General features: G+C 38.6%; 1 protein-coding gene across 1 annotated transcript in view; it reads right to left on the bottom strand.

Moving 5' to 3' along the window:
* Positions 1 to 1625: 1625 nt before the first annotated feature.
* kif18a (kinesin family member 18A) overlaps positions 1626 to 18783 on the bottom strand; it is a 28073-nt gene continuing 10915 nt past the window's right edge. The window contains exons 10-18 of the mRNA XM_079664060.1: positions 17487 to 17649; positions 16845 to 17009; positions 15734 to 15855; positions 15317 to 15588; positions 12410 to 12454; positions 7880 to 8258; positions 3354 to 3446; positions 3057 to 3154; positions 1626 to 2253 (exon numbers count right to left, since the gene is read on the bottom strand). Of these exons, the coding sequence (XP_079520186.1) occupies positions 2123 to 2253; positions 3057 to 3154; positions 3354 to 3446; positions 7880 to 8258; positions 12410 to 12454; positions 15317 to 15588; positions 15734 to 15855; positions 16845 to 17009; positions 17487 to 17649 (1468 nt within the window). The 3' untranslated portion in view covers positions 1626 to 2122. The remainder of the gene's footprint in view (positions 2254 to 3056; positions 3155 to 3353; positions 3447 to 7879; positions 8259 to 12409; positions 12455 to 15316; positions 15589 to 15733; positions 15856 to 16844; positions 17010 to 17486; positions 17650 to 18783) is intronic.

The following is an 18783-nucleotide window of genomic DNA, read 5'->3' as shown; positions in this document are numbered from 1 at the left end:
CCTGCTTAAGCCAGTACATGTCCAGGCCCGTCTGAAGTTTGCTAGAGAGCATTTAGATGATCCAGAAGAGGATTGGGAGAATGTCATATGGTCAGATGAAACCAAAATAGAACTTTTTGTTAAAAACTCAACTAGACGTGTTTGGAGGAGAAAGAATGCTGAGTTTCTTCCAAAGAACACCATACCTACTGTGAAACATGGGGGTGGAACCATCATGCTTTGGGGCTGTTTGTCTGCAAAGGGACCAGGAAGACTGATCCGTGTAAAGGAAAGAATGAATGGGGCCATGTATCGTGAGATTTTGAGTGACAACCTCCTTCCATCAGCAAGGGCATTGAAGATGAAACGTGGCTGGGTCTTTCAGCATGACAATGATCCCAACCACACCGCCCGGGCAACGAAGGAGTGGCTTCGTAAGAAGCATTTCAAGGTCCTGGAGTGGCCTAGCCAGTCTCCAGATCTCAACCCCATAGAAAATCTTCGGAGGGAGTTGAAAGTCCGTGTTGCCCAGCGACAGCCCCAAAACATCACTGCTCTCGAGGAGATCTGCATGGAGGAATGGGCCAAAATACCAGCAACAGTGTGTGAAAACCTTGTGAAGACTTACAGAAAACATTTGACCTCTGTCATTGCCAACAAAGGGTATATAAAAAAGTATTGAGATGAACTTTTGTTATTGACCAAATACTTATTTTCCACCATAATTTGCAAATAAATTCTTTAAAAATCAGACAATGTGACTTTCTTTCTTTTTTTTCTCATTTTGTCTCTCATAGTTGAGGTATACCTAGGATGAAAATTACAGGCCTCTCTCATCTTTTTAAGTGAGATAACTTGCACAATTGGTGGCTGACTAAATACTTTTTTGCCCCACTGTGTATACAGTATATATATTTGTATGGAACCGGTAGCCTATCCATTACTTTTGGCAAACAAACTGATTAGCTATTTCTATTAGCTCATTTTATCTGAAACTCTCGGCCAACCATCATAAAGCTATATTTTCGCTGTTTTTCCCACGTTACCTTTTAGTTTATCAATATTTTAGCCGTCGTCTTTTAGCTATTTTTACTTATCTGCTTGCCTATCAGATTTTCATTTTTAATAATCACTAGTATATAAATAAAGATATATATGTATATATAAATAAAAGTAAAACTTGACTGCATTTTTGGACATCAGTGTTTGAGTTAGTGGTGACACCTCTTTCAAGACTGAGTGTTGAGTCTATGCTCTGTTGAGGTGAAACAACACTTATCATCCTGAAACCCCACGAGGCATTGGTAGAGACAAACAGCATCCCATCACTCACTGCACTCTGGGTTTACCTTTTGTGATAAAGGTTTATGAAACGGTAGCTTTTTTTCAATAGGAAGACAACGAGAAAGTTACGTTTGTGAGTTATGCTGTGGGTCACTCCTAGGTCAGTTCAATTTCTCTTGCTGTCCTATTTTCACCTTCCCTAAACCCGGCCTACGTCACTTATTCATCGTTGGAACATCTTGTAACCAAAAGTTCATTTACCACCATCACCCTCTTCATTTATTCATACCCTATTTCAATTGCAGACAAAGGCAGAGATTACATTTTAGAAATGGACTTACTCATTCAAAAACATCCACAGATTCTTTTACAAGCATTTTTATTATGACATAACCATAACACAATGTTATTAACTGTACATAAGAGACAAAAGATAAAACAAATTCAAACTTTTCAGTGTAGAGCAGTTTCAATTCTTTCTGCAGCCATTTCTTAATCTATGGTCAAGTAATCTTCCTTTGATATTAGCTGCCCAGGGACATTTGCTACCTACCAGATCAATCCTTTTTTTTTTAGATAACAGTTCAAAGAAACTAATGTATCTAAACATAATCAAATTAGATTATCAAGAACTATACAATGTAAGAAAAAAGTGCAGTCAAGTAAAACGCCACTGCCGTGTGAGGCTAAATCCAACATATTAACATATTAGTGCAATCTATGATACATTTTGTTAAAGAAATCTCTACAGTTTTAGGTTTTGAAGAAAATACTCTTGAGGAGATGAAAATATTGTAAAAAGATGGAGAATGGACGTTTTCAAGAAGGCTAAATGGTGGGATTCAAACACAATGTTTCTTTACAGCCGTTTGGTCGCCCGTTTGAACTGTTGAGACCTTTTATAGAGAAAGGACTTAGACTCCTGAGGATCCATCAGGCTTCCTTCAGAAACGCTCTTCACAACTCTTCGTGGCCTGTTCTCTTGTGAATCTGAGGACAACAAGAGTGAACACACTAAAGGATGTGAAGAAACAACAATCATGACGCTGTTACTGCCATACAGAGGGCACCATTTTACAGGGTTCCTACACATTTACCACCTCAAAATGACAGTGTACAGAATACAAACAGCTAGAGGTTTATTATGTAAATAAAAGGTTTTCAAATTAGCATGAATGTTATATTCTGAATGCCAGAAGATTGTAGCTAGGTACTCTAGCTGAAATAAATGGATCAATACTTGATGATGGCCTTGGTCCCTCGTTGGGCTGGGTCAAAATGCTGTGACTCTGGGAGCAGACTAAGCTGGAGCAACACTAGTCTGTTGCACTTGGCTTAAAATAGCCACCTTGGGCAGGTAGGAGATGTCAAACGACTATTTACTGTCTGAATGATCCATTCATATTTAGTTTGAAAGAAATCCTTAATTTTGGAAAACCGAATTGTCATGGGCAATAGTCTGGTAACAGTAATATTTTCCCATACATCCAGACCTGGAAATCTTTCAAAAGTCAAATTCCATATTTTTCTATAGTGTATAGAAGCCCTTTATTTTGTCAGGCAATATCATTCTGGCTGCTAACAGCAACTCACAACAGTGAACAATAAACATATAAAACATTTTGGTTTGTTCGAAATATACATTTCATCAAAAAAACATCTTATTCTGTCAATTATAGGGTGTGTGTGTGCACTCTTAGTCATGACAGTCACTATTGTGAATAATGATGACTAGTTTATGTTTAGTGTCTGGATGTCTCCTTAAACTCTGTTTTTTCGGTGTTGACGCTTACCCCCAAAACGATGCACTCTGTGGGGTCTGCTGGCGGATGAAGATTCTATCTTGATGCGCTTCGGTCCAGTAAAACCCTGTGTTATGTCTTCTTGGGTGCTGTAGTGAATAAAACAAGCAGAGAAATACAAATAGAGTTATCAAACAAAATATCAATAACTAAATTTCCTTCCTTTAATACTCAGAACTGGCTTTCAATTTTGGTCTCAGTTTTGTAGCTTTAGTCAGACGGCAAAATCATTATGTCAAAGCAAAGCGTTTAATCGACTGCAGGTAGAAGAAGCCAGAGGCACATTACCAGTTCATTTTTCGCTTTCCTTTGGCAGCCGACGTCATGTGCATGTAGGTCGGTTTGGCTCGTCGCATTTCTTGTAAAGTCAGGATCTGTTGACTGCAGAGCAGAGGTTCACGTTACCAAAGAGTCTCTACTGACTTCTTATCAAAACATTCAATCAAAATAGCTTATTCATTTCATTTGTGGTGTATTGTGTAAGCCGCGTGTATACAAATCTGAAGCTTTGATATGTGATGCTTTGTTCCGATGCACCTGCATTGAGACATTTGGATATGCAAATATTGTGGTCTCTTTTTTTAATAACACCTCAAGGTAGAAAATGAGTAGATCAATGCTTAAGGATTGTGTGTTCCCGTTTTAGTTTTTGTAAACTATCCATAAGTTATATGACATTTTACCCCGTATAATCAGTTTAATGCTCAAAATCCTCTAGCATTTCCATACTTATACGAGGTTTAAATGATTATGGACAAATTTAGCCGCTCTAAACTCCATCTCTGGCATCGCTTTGGGGCTAAAGCTAATCCCAAGAGAGCAAATACTTCCGATGCAGGACAAAACCCCACTGCGCTATAAATGTGTAGACAGTCCGTGACACACTGAGCAACCGGATGTCTGGCAAAACAAACCTGGTGAAAACTATATCTCCTTTTACGCATGTACCTTAATGCCATTCTTACATCATTAGCCCTTAACATTCACATTTACTGCTGAGTCAGGTCTCTACGTGTGTTTTGAGGCTTTTAAACATTTTTTTAAATTGTATTTCTTCCAAACCTAACAGTTAAACTGTCTAAGTAATATAAAACGTGTCTACTACACTTTGCATAACCCCCGCACAGAGAACTGCCACACATTCACTTTGCAGTTCCATAAAATCGCTTTTATACAGTTGCCAGTCTAAAACTAATGCCGTTTCTTGAAGTCTTTTCTTTTTAACATCGTTTTCGTAGTTTACAATGTTGGCACCATCTACAATGGTATCTACTTTCGAAATATTTACAAAAGGTTCTTGCGATGCAATCGTTTTTCCAATCAAGATTTGACCTGTCTGCTGCAGGACAACCCGTTACCGGGCGGTGTTTTCTTTCCATTTGAAGACTTTCTTTATCAACCTAAACTCCTAAAGCGATTGACTCAGACCATCAGGGAAAAAGCACATAGTATAGTATAATCAAATTATTCCCAATGTCTTTTTTTGCTGTAACCCCCACAGCGACCACCAAGCTTTAGGAAAAATATTGCATTGTGACGTCACCAATATGCAATTGTGACTGTGACGTCATCTGTCCTGCGCTTTTAGCTACTTTTGGAGCTAGTGCTAGCTTCTTCCATAGGAAAATATTTGGCAACATTGCTCTCAGAAAGTGGGTATAAGCCTTGTGCTTTAAGTTAAAGAAAAACAACTCCTCGTGACACAGCTTGATCGTGGGGCAGTACAATTGTTGCCCAAGCATTTACATTTCCTTTGATTTAGCCAATGCAGTTTGATTTTAACCTGTTAAGCCCTGAGCCTGTTTTTCAGGTCTCAGGCTCGAAAATGACATTCCCAGAACAAATGACCACATCTTCCCTTCTAAAAAGGGTTAAATTAATAATATTTTTTCTCAAAATAATGATAAACCTGTGAGTTGGATGTAGAAAAGTCAGAATCAATATATATGTTTTTGATTTTAAAAGAAAGTTCAGATTGCACATGGTAAAAAACTGTAAATTATAGTGTCCGTCCAAAAATTCTTTTTTACTTATAGTGAAAACTACCCTTGGATGATGGTAAGGTAGACTAAAAGCTTTAGGAATCCAAAGGACAACATATGATAAGCACCCTGTATCAAGATTGATGCAAAACAATTGACATTTGACCTTTTTAGAGAGGTATAGCCACAATAAACTCCACCTCTGGGGTGATTTGGGTGGAAATGGCCGTTTTTACTGTTTCTCTGGAACCCATAGGTCGATTTTGGTGATTGACATCTCTTTTTGACTGTTAGAGCCAATAGAATCGAAGGGGAATTCCCCATACACACTGGTAAAAAAAAGAAGGTGTGGGCTTTGCGCATGCAGGTTTGCATGCGCAATCTCTCGCTCTGACATCTGGAAACGGAAAAGCAGGTTTATTGCTTCTGGATTATCAGAAATAATTTCAAAGGGACACAGACACATTAGATTAACCTATGGATTAACTTCAGCAGCGTCTTTATTGTTTTAATGTCAATGAAGACCACTTTTGACCAGACAACGACCAAGGTGAGCCATGTTGCCGTTTTTAGCTACCTAGCGCCAAATGTTTTGATGTCTGTTCTTGTCAATAGCTTTGCGAGTTCTTATCATGGAGTGATCATGTATGTACCGATCGATTTTGTGTGATCTCACGATGCGAATCGATGGGTTGGGCATGCAGCTACGATATGTAATAAGGGTGTTATGAGTGAGTTTCTGTGCAACACGCCGTTAGCATTTTTCGTTCGAGGCTAATTCATAGGCTCAGCGCTAGCTTTGTGGGTTAAAAAAAAAAAATCAGTTAGCTGAGACTCTTCCCGTTACATGGATATAAAACATTCATAGTTTATTGAATATTAAGATGCCTTCAAACGCTGTTTCCTGCAGATGACGTGTTTCCCCCCCCAAGTCACCTATTATGCATAATCCACTTTTTCATGTCTTTTAAAGAGATTCTGAACGTTTCAGGAAAAAAGATTCTCTCACTTTCTGTCCTGATTCATTTATATAAAAACCTGTCTGAAAATGAGCTGATCAGATTTTGATGTCATAACGATTTTTTGGCTTGTGTAACCATTACCCAATAACAAACCAAGGTAACCCCCCCACCTTATCACCTGAATTTCCTCCTAGAGCACCATTGTGTTCTTTTTAACCAAATATCTCTCAGAGGGGCGTGGGGACGAGGGGCCCCTTATTTTCCTCTAAAGTAAAAGACAGAGAATCAGCACTTTTGAAACAGGGCTGAAACAGAGGGGATTATGGGATGCTACAATGATCTGTTTGGTATTTTGAGCCAAACACTTCCGAGACATGTTTTGTATCTGAGACCTATAATATATTGATGAAAAACAGTATAATAGGAGACCTTTAAAGATAGTTGGAAACCAATACACTGATACATGGTCAATGTGTAAATGCAAAGGCTCATCTGCTTGGAACATCTTTCACTGACACAAACCCCGTCTTCTGCTCCAAATGTTTTCTATTCTGTTTGCCTCTTCTTAGCTGACTTAAGCCTCTAGGCCTATGGTTCCAGTCTGGAAACTTGCTTCTGATGAGAATACTTCGTCTGTTTGCACTATAGTCTCCGTCTTGTTTTGAATAAGGTTTTAGGGATTTACCACTTCTGTGGGGTTTGGTAGCCATCCAGAATGAGCGTCTTTTACATTATGGGAAACTTTCATTGGCGGCCGAACGGACATGTTTATAGTTTGATCCTAAACATTTTATGGAACTGATTTAACAGATACATTTTTGCCTCTGAACCAATTAAGATAAAAAGCAATTTAATTTTAACTACACAGATGGTTGTTTAAAAAAACCCCCATTATTTATGCTTTCTGGGAAGATGATACAAGCAAGTATAGTAAGTATACATATTTAACAAACATTACATTATTATTCTTAGTTTTTATGCCTTTTCCAGTCATTTTATCCGATTAGACTGTGCAAAATGTAAATGATTATTGCATGAATTCTTTAGCCAGTGGACATTGGTGCCAAATGTACAGAAATAACCCCCAGGCATTCTTGAGATATCGCATTTACACAAATTGGTCGGACGTAGAGGCAACCGGAAAACCCTGTGCCTCCAGATCGGCTGTTGTTAGCACAGAGGCAATCGGAAGTGGGCCTTTCCCTTATTTTGTTTGTACTCGATAGGTCAGAGAGTTAATGAAAATCATTATTGGTGTTTGCTAATCTTATTAAAAGAATTAAAAGGATGTGGAAGCACACAGCAGGGGAAAACATATTTGCTGGCTTGTCAAGACATTAACAATATTAGATCAAGTCAGTCTTTGATGCATGAGAAACCATGAGACACCTGGGTTATTATGAGTTCAACCCAGAGAAAAGTATAAGATGCAAGTACATGACAAACAGAGAAATACATGACACGAGTGGGACTTCAGATAGCAGTGCTGGGTTAGCAGTGTTTTGTGTGTTTTACCAAAGTGTATGTTCCCATAAAGAGTAGTATTGTTTACCGAAACCTTACTTACACAATGTCCTATACTATTGTAGCAGAACCTTTTGGAGGAACCACAGGAGTGCAGCCAGCAGTATGCAGCTGTATCGATGCATTGTTTACGACTACTTCAACACGTTTAAAAGAGTGCACCATATGGACAATATGCTGCATGCTTAGTGTCAAGAGAACTGTAATCAACATTACAAGCCATTCTCAAAACTGAATGGGAATGTTATCCAACTTTCAGGAGGGAGGAATGTGTGTCTGAAGGATCACATACCCTTTTAAACGTTTTAAAATCAAAAGGAAAGCTTAGGCATGAACATTCTCTTACCTTTTGTTAGGAACCTGGCTCTCCTCGTTGGCTTCCGGAAGTCGGAGTGGTTGGCTGGGACCCGAGGGCTCCGTTGACGCCAACGCTCGACAGGGTCTCCCACTTCCTAATAGGATGGTTGCATTGCTTGCAGTTTGATCATCATTGTCCATAACTTCAAATGTCATGTTAGGATCCATGGCACTTGAGCTCTGTGGCAAGTCTTTAAATGTTTTTTGAGAAGGTTCTGGTGTGGACTTGAGTGGGAACATGTCCTCCTCAAACACCTGGGCTGTGGCGAACGTCTGAGGGCTTTGTGGTGCCAGCAACGCAGACAGATTCCTCCTGGTGGGCATCGTTGGACGTAGTTCTGCTTTCATTTCTGGCTGTTTTCCTCCAACTAAATAAACAAACAATCATCATTTAGTAAAAATGGACAAAGCAGCAATAACATAAAAGATGCTTGAACATGTTTGGTAAACCTATTTCACATTAATGATCTGTATTGGTTTTTTCTCTGTGCTTTTATCCCTGATTCGAAGTGGGGGGCAATGTGACATTGTCCATCAACCCTGATTGAGAATTGAGTTTTTGACAGCTAGAGTTCTTTTTTTACAAACTCAAAAGTTGACTGTTGCTTCTTAAGTTATGAATATTATATTTTTTAGAGAAATAAAATGTCCATAGGCTACAACAAGAAACCAAAGAAAACATTGTTTCGTAAAAATATATAACCGATATAAGCATATTTAAATGCATTGTTTACAACGAAGGGCTTTAAGAGGCTAATCAAACCACAGCAGAGCAACAGTTAACAAACCCATCCCCAATGACGCGGTCCCTGTATTCAATCAGTAATAAGTGCTGAAGTGCCAGCCTTGGGCTAAATAGTGCAATTTACAAAATGTCACAACAGAGAAATGAGATGGATCATTCCCTTAAGTTACATCCGGAAGTGTGCAGTAGTGTTGGTGAGGTTATACATGGCACAAGACAATTAAACATTATAGTGCCTTATTTGCACATTTAAACTTTACAATGTCAGAATGAAGCTGTGACAGGCATTATTATCTTTAAAAGCGCTGCATTATATAAATAAACCAGAGCTCAAGGACTGCTGGCTAACAGCCTTGGATTGGTTTCTTTTCAAACAAGGAAAATATACTGCTCAAACACGCAGCGCTGAACCCTCTGAACTCTACTTTTAAAAAGTATAAAGTGAAGGTGCTGCAGAACTTTTATGGGCAACATTATTTTTTTTATATAATCGTACGTAATTAGTGTGCTGTTGTTTATTGCTCTCATTAAATAAAAAACGTACTATTCCAGCAATTACCAGGGTAAAACACATGGCAAAAATGTGCATTTTAATATATACTAGCAAACTGCACCATTTAATGAACACAGGGAAATCCTCAAATACTTTTCTATACCACTGCTTTCTATGAGGCCGGTGACCCGTAAACAGCCAGGAACTTGTATTTATGATATTTCCAAGGTTTGATTTTTATCATTGTGGCATTTGACTGCAAAAAAGATGTATGAATTTTAACGATTTCAATTTCTTTTTTGCCCAGATTTTTATTAAATTGTAAGCTTTACAGGAGTTAGACCCCCTGGAAATATTAAATCATCCGTTGGTCAGAACCTTCCTGCGTGCACCGACTGTGGACACAGCCACGAAGACTGTAGCTACACAGCAGTCGAGCACTGACAGATAGCTAATGTTAGCAGATAGTGAATAGTGATGGACTCCACGGCCTTATTCCATAGGGAATAGTCACACTTGCATTAATTAGTGGTAATTATAGCAAGTGGGCATATTCCCAACAGCATTGATGTTTGTTTCCTTTTCAAGACAGTTGTAACACTGAGCACAAATACATGCCTGCATTTAGATCAATGTTGAAATTAAAATATATTATGTTTAACACATGATGATGAAGCCTCTGGTTCCTTCAAAAACTAAAACAGGATCACCAAATTATATCAATATTTATTCAAATAATGATTTATACAAGTAATTGAATGTCGTAATTTCGATGCCATATTGTCTTTTTTAGTTTTTTTAAAATAAAATGACAACCACATCTTGGGGCAGATTGTGTTAAAATCATGGTGTCTTCATCCCATTACGAACAGCATTACTACACTCGTGGCATTTCCTGCAGTGAGGGTTTAAAAAAGAAACATTCCAGCACATAAAGGAAGTGAGAGCACTAAATGCAAAGGTGAATGACTGAGTTAGACATAACCTTGAATATCAAAATGCAATATTTAGCAAATGTGAGTCAGACCTCGGACAGCACGAGGATAAATCGCTCTTTTCTGTGGCAGAGGAGTTGTCCCTATAGCAATACATGGAAGCCGTTTTCCTTCAATCACATATTTTTGGCTTGTAGGGGATTAATACATGCATGAGTTGCTATTTCTGGTGGAGGCTGCACTGAATTAGGGTCGCCTGGTTGCTGCTGCCTGTTTTTTATAGTGCGCCTTTTCTGGTTGGTGGAGCAGGGGAGTTTACGTCTGTTGACGTTTTTTCCTGCCCTGCTGTGGATCTGCATTTTCATGAATGAAGCTCAGGAGGGATTGGGAGGGTTAGATGCGAGACAGACAGCGAAAAACATTTGAGGGTAGGAGGGAAATAAAGGAAGAATGGAGGAAAAAGCCAGACTGACAGACGTTTGAAGCAAAAGGACAGGAAAAATCTGAGGAGGAAAAAATAGATAAGAGAGAAGAGAGAGGTACAGGATCGAATGGGAATATAAAAAGAACAGCATAAAGGGGGCAGTGGGAGGTAACTGAATGAAACATCCTGAAGCTATTAATAAACGCACGTGTGCACACGTTTAGAAATCAACACTCAATTGTGTTTCTTCAAAGGGAGCACTTTTATGTGATATGCTATTATTAAGCAGCACACAAAGAGTTAATGCGCTTTCAAAACCCCAACCCTTTTTAAAAAGGATGAAATGTGATTGGCTTTGCCAGCTGCAGGGTGGAGCCATTCCTCATAACATGCTGCAGTGACTACCATTAAGAGCTGAGGAAGCAGTGAGGGGCTGCCAAACAGCATCAGGATCAGATCAGAGCACTTCGTCTAGATGCTAAATAGAACCATAGTTATGAGAAAATCTGTTTTATGTCAACTGCATATAATCGAAAAATGTTCAGTCATATACTGATCATTAAGATAGTGCTGCACAACATGTATAATTACAAAAGTATTATGCAAATAAACTGAATTATTGACTGAACAAATTACACTGAAAGAAGTATTTGGTTATTCACTATTAAGCAAATGTTAAGCTTCTAAAAGCCTTGCATGTATTTGGTGTGTTGCATCTCTGTTGCTGTATGTAGACATGTTGATATTATGGACATCATATAAACAAATCCTTTTTGTGTCTGGTACATTTAGGAATAATACTATAAAGCTGTGCCCTTTTTAAAAATGTATAACATTCCTAACTCAAAGAAAGATTGCAGATTACTATGATTTATATTTCTTTATTCCCATGACGTATTATGTTGTCAATAACAGCTTTTTACTATTCTATTAGAGGAATGTCTAACGTTTGTTTATTTCAAATACCACATCCACCCAAAGTTTTATAGTGGGTGTAACACATGATAAATACAGTTAATGTTTGGCCATTCAAGTTTGTTTGCAAAAATATAAAAGATCACCATAGTAATACCATTTTGAGTGGTGGTGTTGACATTTGCAGAGAGACAACTATAGATGTATTGCCAAAGAAAAGTAAAATTATGAGCAAATAATAATAAATGACCAAATGGAAACAACTGGCTTGGCATGAAGAAGGAAGGGCCAGGCAGAAAGAAGGACTTTCTATAATACGTAGCAGGGAAACTTCATATCAGTGGTGGCAAACTCCCTCGTGCTTTCATGTTTCATTGCAATTCAAGAAACTCTGGTCATCTGGCAGGACTATTTTCTTCAAAAGTTACATTTCCCACAATATGTTTCAATGAAATGTAGACCACCTGCAGTAAATATCATTACAGCCAATTTGAACTGCAATATTTCAGAGAGCTTTTTGTGTTACATTTCCCTACAGGTTCCATGTGTACAGTTTTCCCTCTATAAAACTGCTTTTGAGTATTCACATCATTTCATTATTCATGTTTTGGCCAGGGCGGAATGTCTGCAGCACACCTATAAATCTAATTATATTACGTCTATGACTTTTATTGTTCATTTTTACTACTCTGAAGAAGGCTTTTAACTTAAACTGCTCAAAACACGTTCACCAAATAAGAGGTGGACATTTTGGCTCACACAAAAACAATTGTACGTTTATATGGCACATTTAAAAACACAATTTTATGATGTGTGTGTTCTGCTTCGATAAAACGTAGCATCATCTCTTAAATGTGTGTTTGGGCAAGTGTGATGGATTGAGTGAAAGGTGACAAGGAGAGAAGTGAATGATTGAGGGGGAGGGGGGGATTAACAAGCAGGCAGGGCTTTAGGATTAATGACTACAGTATGTTAGCATGACGGGGAAGAGAGGAGAGTAGATCTACCTTTTGGGTGAAGCAGCATGGTTCTTTTTCTGCGCCTCTCTGCACCTGAGAATTACAAAAAAATAATGAAGAGATTCAAGCAGAAGCTAAATGTACACACCTTTATCAAAAATAACAACAACACAGAGAGCCTGACAAACCTCTGAGACCTTTAAGTGGATGTTTTTGTTAGAAATCTTACATAAAAGGTGCTGGTTGAGTTTGACCAAATGGGTTGTTGTTTTTAAACTATTTACTGAAATTGAAATAAAACGTTTGCTGGTATAAAAATGAGATGAAGGTTTAACACTTTTCAACATTGAGGACGGTCTATGTTTCAAGGATCTCTCATTGTGCAGACTGTACCAACATCATTTTACTCATTTTAAATGAATCTTTTATTTAGGAAGAGTCGATCTTACTGTTGTGTTGATGTTCAAGAAAATATGAATCTGACACAAAAGCCCACACATGGTGCAGGGCAATGCGGCCGAGATGTCAGATGGGACATAATGAATTGCCCAAAAATCAAATAATCCTGAAAGGTTTTAAATCTTAAACAAACATCTTATTATCTTTTAAACTTGAATCTATGATTCACAGGAGGCCGATACTATCGTCTGTATTCAGTTGTGAAATGATTTATATTACAGGCAATGAATTTAAATGGACCCAAACAAAAAACACTTTAAAAAGAAGTACTGGATGGAATACAATTTGATATAAGCCAGCAGTGGAAGAGAGGGACAGGTGCAGAGTTTACGGCCACACAAATGAGAGACATCATCACAGTAATTGAGGATTGTTAAGCAGCTTTGGTTCATGCTCCAGTGTGTGTCGTATCTTATACGTCACAAGGGGCTCAGGGGCTGCTAGGTCATGCTAAGATGACAGTTAAAGTGAACATGAACAGTGCAATCTTATGAGCCCTACAATACACACTGCACCTGGATTAATGCCAAATACACTGGACCTCATTCAACTACCCTACAGGACTCCTGAATAATATATTTAACAACTTCTTACACTTGTGTAATCTAACATTTTTACATTTAAGATGTCCCTTGGAGGGGTGTCATTTTATTAACTTTGTGCAAAACATTTACCGGGTGGTGTTCAAGATATTAAAAAGGATACTATTCAGGTATTCACTGGCAGCTGTGATGACAGAGCAGCTAATGTTGTGTTAGAGGCAGGGCAAATAAGTGTTTCTACTCTCTGCTCCTTTCCATCATGGTCTGAGGGTACAGGTGTATGGATTATGTACCAAGAGTGGAACAAATAAATAAATGAAAAAAGACATGTGTGTGACACGGTCCATGTAGCTATACTACTCTTGGCTAGGGCTGCACAATCGATTTTAAATCGAAATCGCGATTTGAAATGATGCAATTTTTTTCTTCTTCTTGTGTGTCAGTCATCCACATCAATCAGAAGTGCTGTGCTCCACAGGTAATAGCCATTGTTAACCAATCAGAAGTGGCCCAAGGTAACTATGCATACGCCCAACAACAACACTGCACGTGAAACGCCCATGTGTGAAGACGTTTCTAGCAACATTCATGGTGTGGATAAATGGCTTCAGCCGAGCCAGAAGCAACGTTTTACCATATAGGTACAATCAGTGAAGAATCTGTGTATTATATTTTATTTAATGAACCGTGAACTGGGTCAGAGAGAAAGACCTGTGTCTGTGTATGTGTATGTGTGTGTGTGTCTCTGTGTGTGTCACTGTCTCTGTGTGTGTCACTGTCTCTGTGTGTGTCACTGTCTCTGTCTGTGTCACTGTCTCTGTGTGTGTCACTGTCTCTGTGTATGTGTGTTTTATCTATGGAAACACTCTCCTGTGGATGTCCTTTCAGATTATTTATATATATATATAACGCAAATTTTATCGCAATCACAATATCTGTCAGAAAAATCGCAATTAGATTATTTCCCCAAATCGTGCAGCCCTACTCTTGGCACATAATATCCTGAGCAAACAATATATTGTGAAAGGGTGTGAATGTCAGCTGTAAATATGATTTATACAACAGAGGTGGTCATTTGAACTGAACTTTTGTAAAAACTAAAGTAAAAAAACTGATAAATTGGTGGGGCATTAAAACATTAGCAAGCAGCTAAGATTCTGCACATCAGAGAGATGAATGTCTGACTTGACACAGATTCGGTCAATGAGAGGCCTCCCTCTCTCTCTCTCTCTCCCTCATTCTGTCGCATGCACTTGGTAGAGTTAATTGAGGGGGACAAATCATTTAGATGTAATTATAGGGGAGACCTGCTTCCCCATGAAAATGACACCTTCTCTTTTTTTCTTCCCACCAGCAGAAGATGATGAATGCACATGCAAGTCCTTTTTTTATATCTGACCAGTTTCAATTAACTCATTTGGGAGCTGTGGTGCATTCTCTCAGTGGCTATTTATAGAATAACATTTAATGGACATTTTCTAGAATAACATTTAATGGACATTTTCTAAGTAGATGTCTTGATTATAAGCAATAACCCATTACTGAAACATCTGATGTTTTTATTAGTCATTCATGTTGTGGCTATGTGGTCAGGTCTTCCTGTAGAGATCAAGCAAATTGACAGCTTCCCAGTCAGGCTACATGGCAGTACTTTTCAACGCTGAAACAATTACTGGATTAACCAATCAAATCTAGAAAAAAAAGACAAACATTGAAATGAAATAGCTTCCAGAATCGGAGGATTTGCTGCTTTTCTTAAAAATAAAAAAAGCATTTTTAATAATTATAATTATATTTGACTGAAGAACTCTTAAAAAATGAAATATTAATTGATAATATTAAACAAATAATTTGCACTACCTCATTTTTCTACCTTCACTAGTTTTACAACAATCCATCCAAACATATGTTTAATAAACAGCAGAATAATAAATAAGTAATAATGATGACTTACTGCAGGGAGAACTTTGGTGGTAGAGCAGATGTGAGAAGGACAGGACAGGTGCCAGGTCGCTGCAGCCCGCCTCCTCCTGAGACTCCCCTCCGGCCCCCACGCCTTTCAGCTGCTGCCCTGCCACTTCCTGGTCTGCCCAGACCACACCTCTCTCCCTCAACACAAGGTGCTCTAGTTCATGGTTCTCCATCTCATCTGCGGCTGTGACCAGCCCAGCCGCACGCAGCGTAGAGTAGTGCTGAGAATAAGCCGGCAACAAGATGTTGACCATTCTAAAAAGCAATGGAAAAATAGGATTTAACAGATGAAAAAAATTGAAGTTACAAGGTAAGTAAGTAAGGTAAGTAAGGTGCAACTTCTTCAGCGAGACTGATCAACAGTTCTTTAATAATTGTTTCTAGGTATTGTCAAACATACTTTTGCATTCGCTTGTTCTCCTGATCCTGCAGTGCAGTGAGCTCCACCATCTGAGTGATGTGTTGTTTGAGATCGTTAACCTGCAGCTCCAGTCGGTGGCCGTGTAGGCTCTTATCCAACACCTGAACAAAGGGGAGAAGTGAGTTCAGAGAGGGAATAGCCAGGGGGAATAGCCATTCTAACAGAACAACATATTGAATTGAAACTCTTGAAGGCAGAATTAAAAGAAACAAAAAAGAAAAGAAGATGCAAAGTTCTGTTTTCATCCACGTCTCATCAGAAAATCTGTCTGCTGCGGGTAAGGAAGGAAGGGGAGAAAAAAAGAGAAAGAACTCTGACGTAAAGAAACTACGAAACAACAGCAGAGAGAACATTTGACCGGTGGGTGCGTCACCGTTCTGGGTCAGTTCCTGGAAGAAAGGATAAAGAAGAAAAACATAACATGGGCATGGTTTAAGGTAACTGGCTGCAGTGTGAGGGATGAGTAAAGGGTATTGATTTATTCTCTTCAGCGATCCACGAGTGAGCCGGAGAAATAAAATGAGCACGGTTCTAATTACTGGGAGAACAGATGGGAAGAAAACAAAGACAGTCACGACACCAGTAGAGACACAGCCTACCTTCCAAAATAAACAAACAAAAAACACCAAGTGATGAGTTTTGAAGGATGTAACCCACATTGTGAAGTTATTCTTTTGATCTAATCATGCCTATTTGTCTTCTTAGATGAACTCTAACTATCTCATCCTGTCCACCAGGTATGTAAGGTTGTAACTAGTTTAACTCACGACTCGCCTCCACTGATCTATCTATTCAAAAACATACAAGAATTAATGTACTCCCTCGCCAATGCCAAGGTTGTTGGAAGTTGTATAAGCATGGCTACAAGCACTGTGGTGACACAATTGTTATGATCAAACAAATAAAGCTGATACTAAACCATGAAGCATTTCTATTTATTTTGTATAAAAGTGAAATATAAATGATTACTTATTATTAGAACATCTGTGAAGCAAGTGTGTAGTCTGAGTACTTATCAAAGTCACAACAAAAACACACATTTGGAAGTCGATAAGTAGTTAATGCACAAATGTCACTTGGTTCTACTAACCTCCGAGGTCTGATCATTGGACTTCAGCAGCTTGATCTCATTCTCAACTCGATGTAGCCAGCCGTCATTGTCCAGGAAACGCGCCTGTGCCTCCTTCAGACGCTTCAGAATGTGCTGCTGCTGAGTGCGTAAGCTGGCAATCTTCCGCTCATGCTTGCAAGTGGCCTAATGAAAGCAACAGCACATTTAAGTTTGAATTGGGCATTGCTAGGATTAATGTGAGACATATTTAACTATGTTTGTGGTCAAAGTATTTCTTCACACTAATGTAAATACTCCATGAAGTTCATCTGAAACTAATTATTTCTTCTTATAATATAGAAGTTTTCAAAAGCAGGTGATTTAAAACCACTATCAGGTCATTTGTTCTCACACTTTAATTCGTTTTGGATGACATTGAACCATTCTATAAAGTTTGGTCTTAGACATTTTTTTTGTGCTAATTATACTTTAAGTGTAATTTACAGCTGGGACCAACACTGGCAGAGAGGAGCCAGGTGCTGGGGAGCATAGTTCCTCCTGTAGTGGCGTAAATGAGAGGCCAAGACAACCATAGAGAACAGAGACGTGAAATGATGACTCAGCAGCTGTTTGTCTGCGGGGATGATGGGATGTGTGGATAGCAACGTAAGCATCAGCTACCTTCTCAGTCTTTTCTTTGGCACAGAAGCATTGGACCTGCAGGTTGTCCTCCTCACTGTACCGCTGGCGCAGCTCGTTCTCCTTCAGTCGTCTCTCCAGATCCAGCTGCTCTTTTCTGATTTGGGCCCGGCCCGAGAAGATTTGCTGCAGAGCTTCTGACACCCTACAGAGGGGGAAGAGTGATATTCACAAGTGAGAATCTTTCCTATCAAAAGGGCTGCATTTGAAAATCTGAATTGAACAAAAGTGAATGTCAAGCATTACAGAAAGCGTGTAAAACGAGTTTGATATCATACATTTTAAGAAGACATTAATGCTGCCCTCCTTTTCGCAATTCAACTTCAATCTTGCATTCAAATGTAAGAAATGTAAACTAAGAATAACATGAATAACTTAGTATAACAAGTATATGTTTTTAATTGATATGGTATGTATTGGTGATAATTACACATGAGTATCTTAAGTGATCACATGGAAAATCAAAAACTGTTCATTCGGATCCCCGTTCTTTAGGACAGTATTTAAGTGACACCTCTCAGTATAATGAGATACATCAACATCAGTCAAACTAAATTCCATTGTACTTTTTGTACAATGAGCTCTTCCAAACCAATTTGTATGTGTATATAACACAAACTAAAAGGGTCTTAATATATTTTACAATCAATTCAAACCCAATATAAATACAGCAATTTATATTGGTTTTAATGTGATTGTAAAATATATTACGACCCTTTTAATAATCAGGTGAAACCAAACTTATTATTTAGATCAAATGTTTGCATGACTATTATCGTTATTCTCGCCAATGAATTGCTTGAAGGTTTGAGTCAAGTATTAGAATATGCTGTTTATGGTTTCCTAAAGCTTCTTTAAAAATACCAGCTCTGAGCTGGAGAAATATTCTTAGCTATATGATGTATAGGTTTATTTCTGGAACACGGTGGAGGTGATATTGAGATTGGATGCAAGTGGCTGTCTGCTTGAGTTAAAAGCAAAAGGAGAGACAGGAGAGGCACGCAGGTAAATAAGACTGGAGAGCTGTCGCTGAAATGTGACTGCACTGTTCAATGTAACTTCAGTGACGTAGGAGACGTCGTGGCCTTGCTAGACTGCTGAATTTTTAATAGCTTGAGAAGCGTGCAGCCTCTATTCAGAGCCTCTCACTGTGCGAGTTGTGAATTCTGATGCCAGTGAATGAAATGTGTGGGAGTGAGACTCATTCAGCTTTTTCTTGTCCCCCGCCCCCAACTCAAATACCCCGACAGATGCTACTGTATATCTTAAAGATGACTAA

Source organism: Notothenia rossii, assembly GCF_949606895.1.
Source record: "Notothenia rossii genome assembly, chromosome: 2".
NCBI lineage: Eukaryota > Metazoa > Chordata > Actinopteri > Perciformes > Nototheniidae > Notothenia > Notothenia rossii.
Note: the sequence above shows the minus strand (reverse complement) of the source record. Positions and strands in the feature narration are given on the sequence as shown.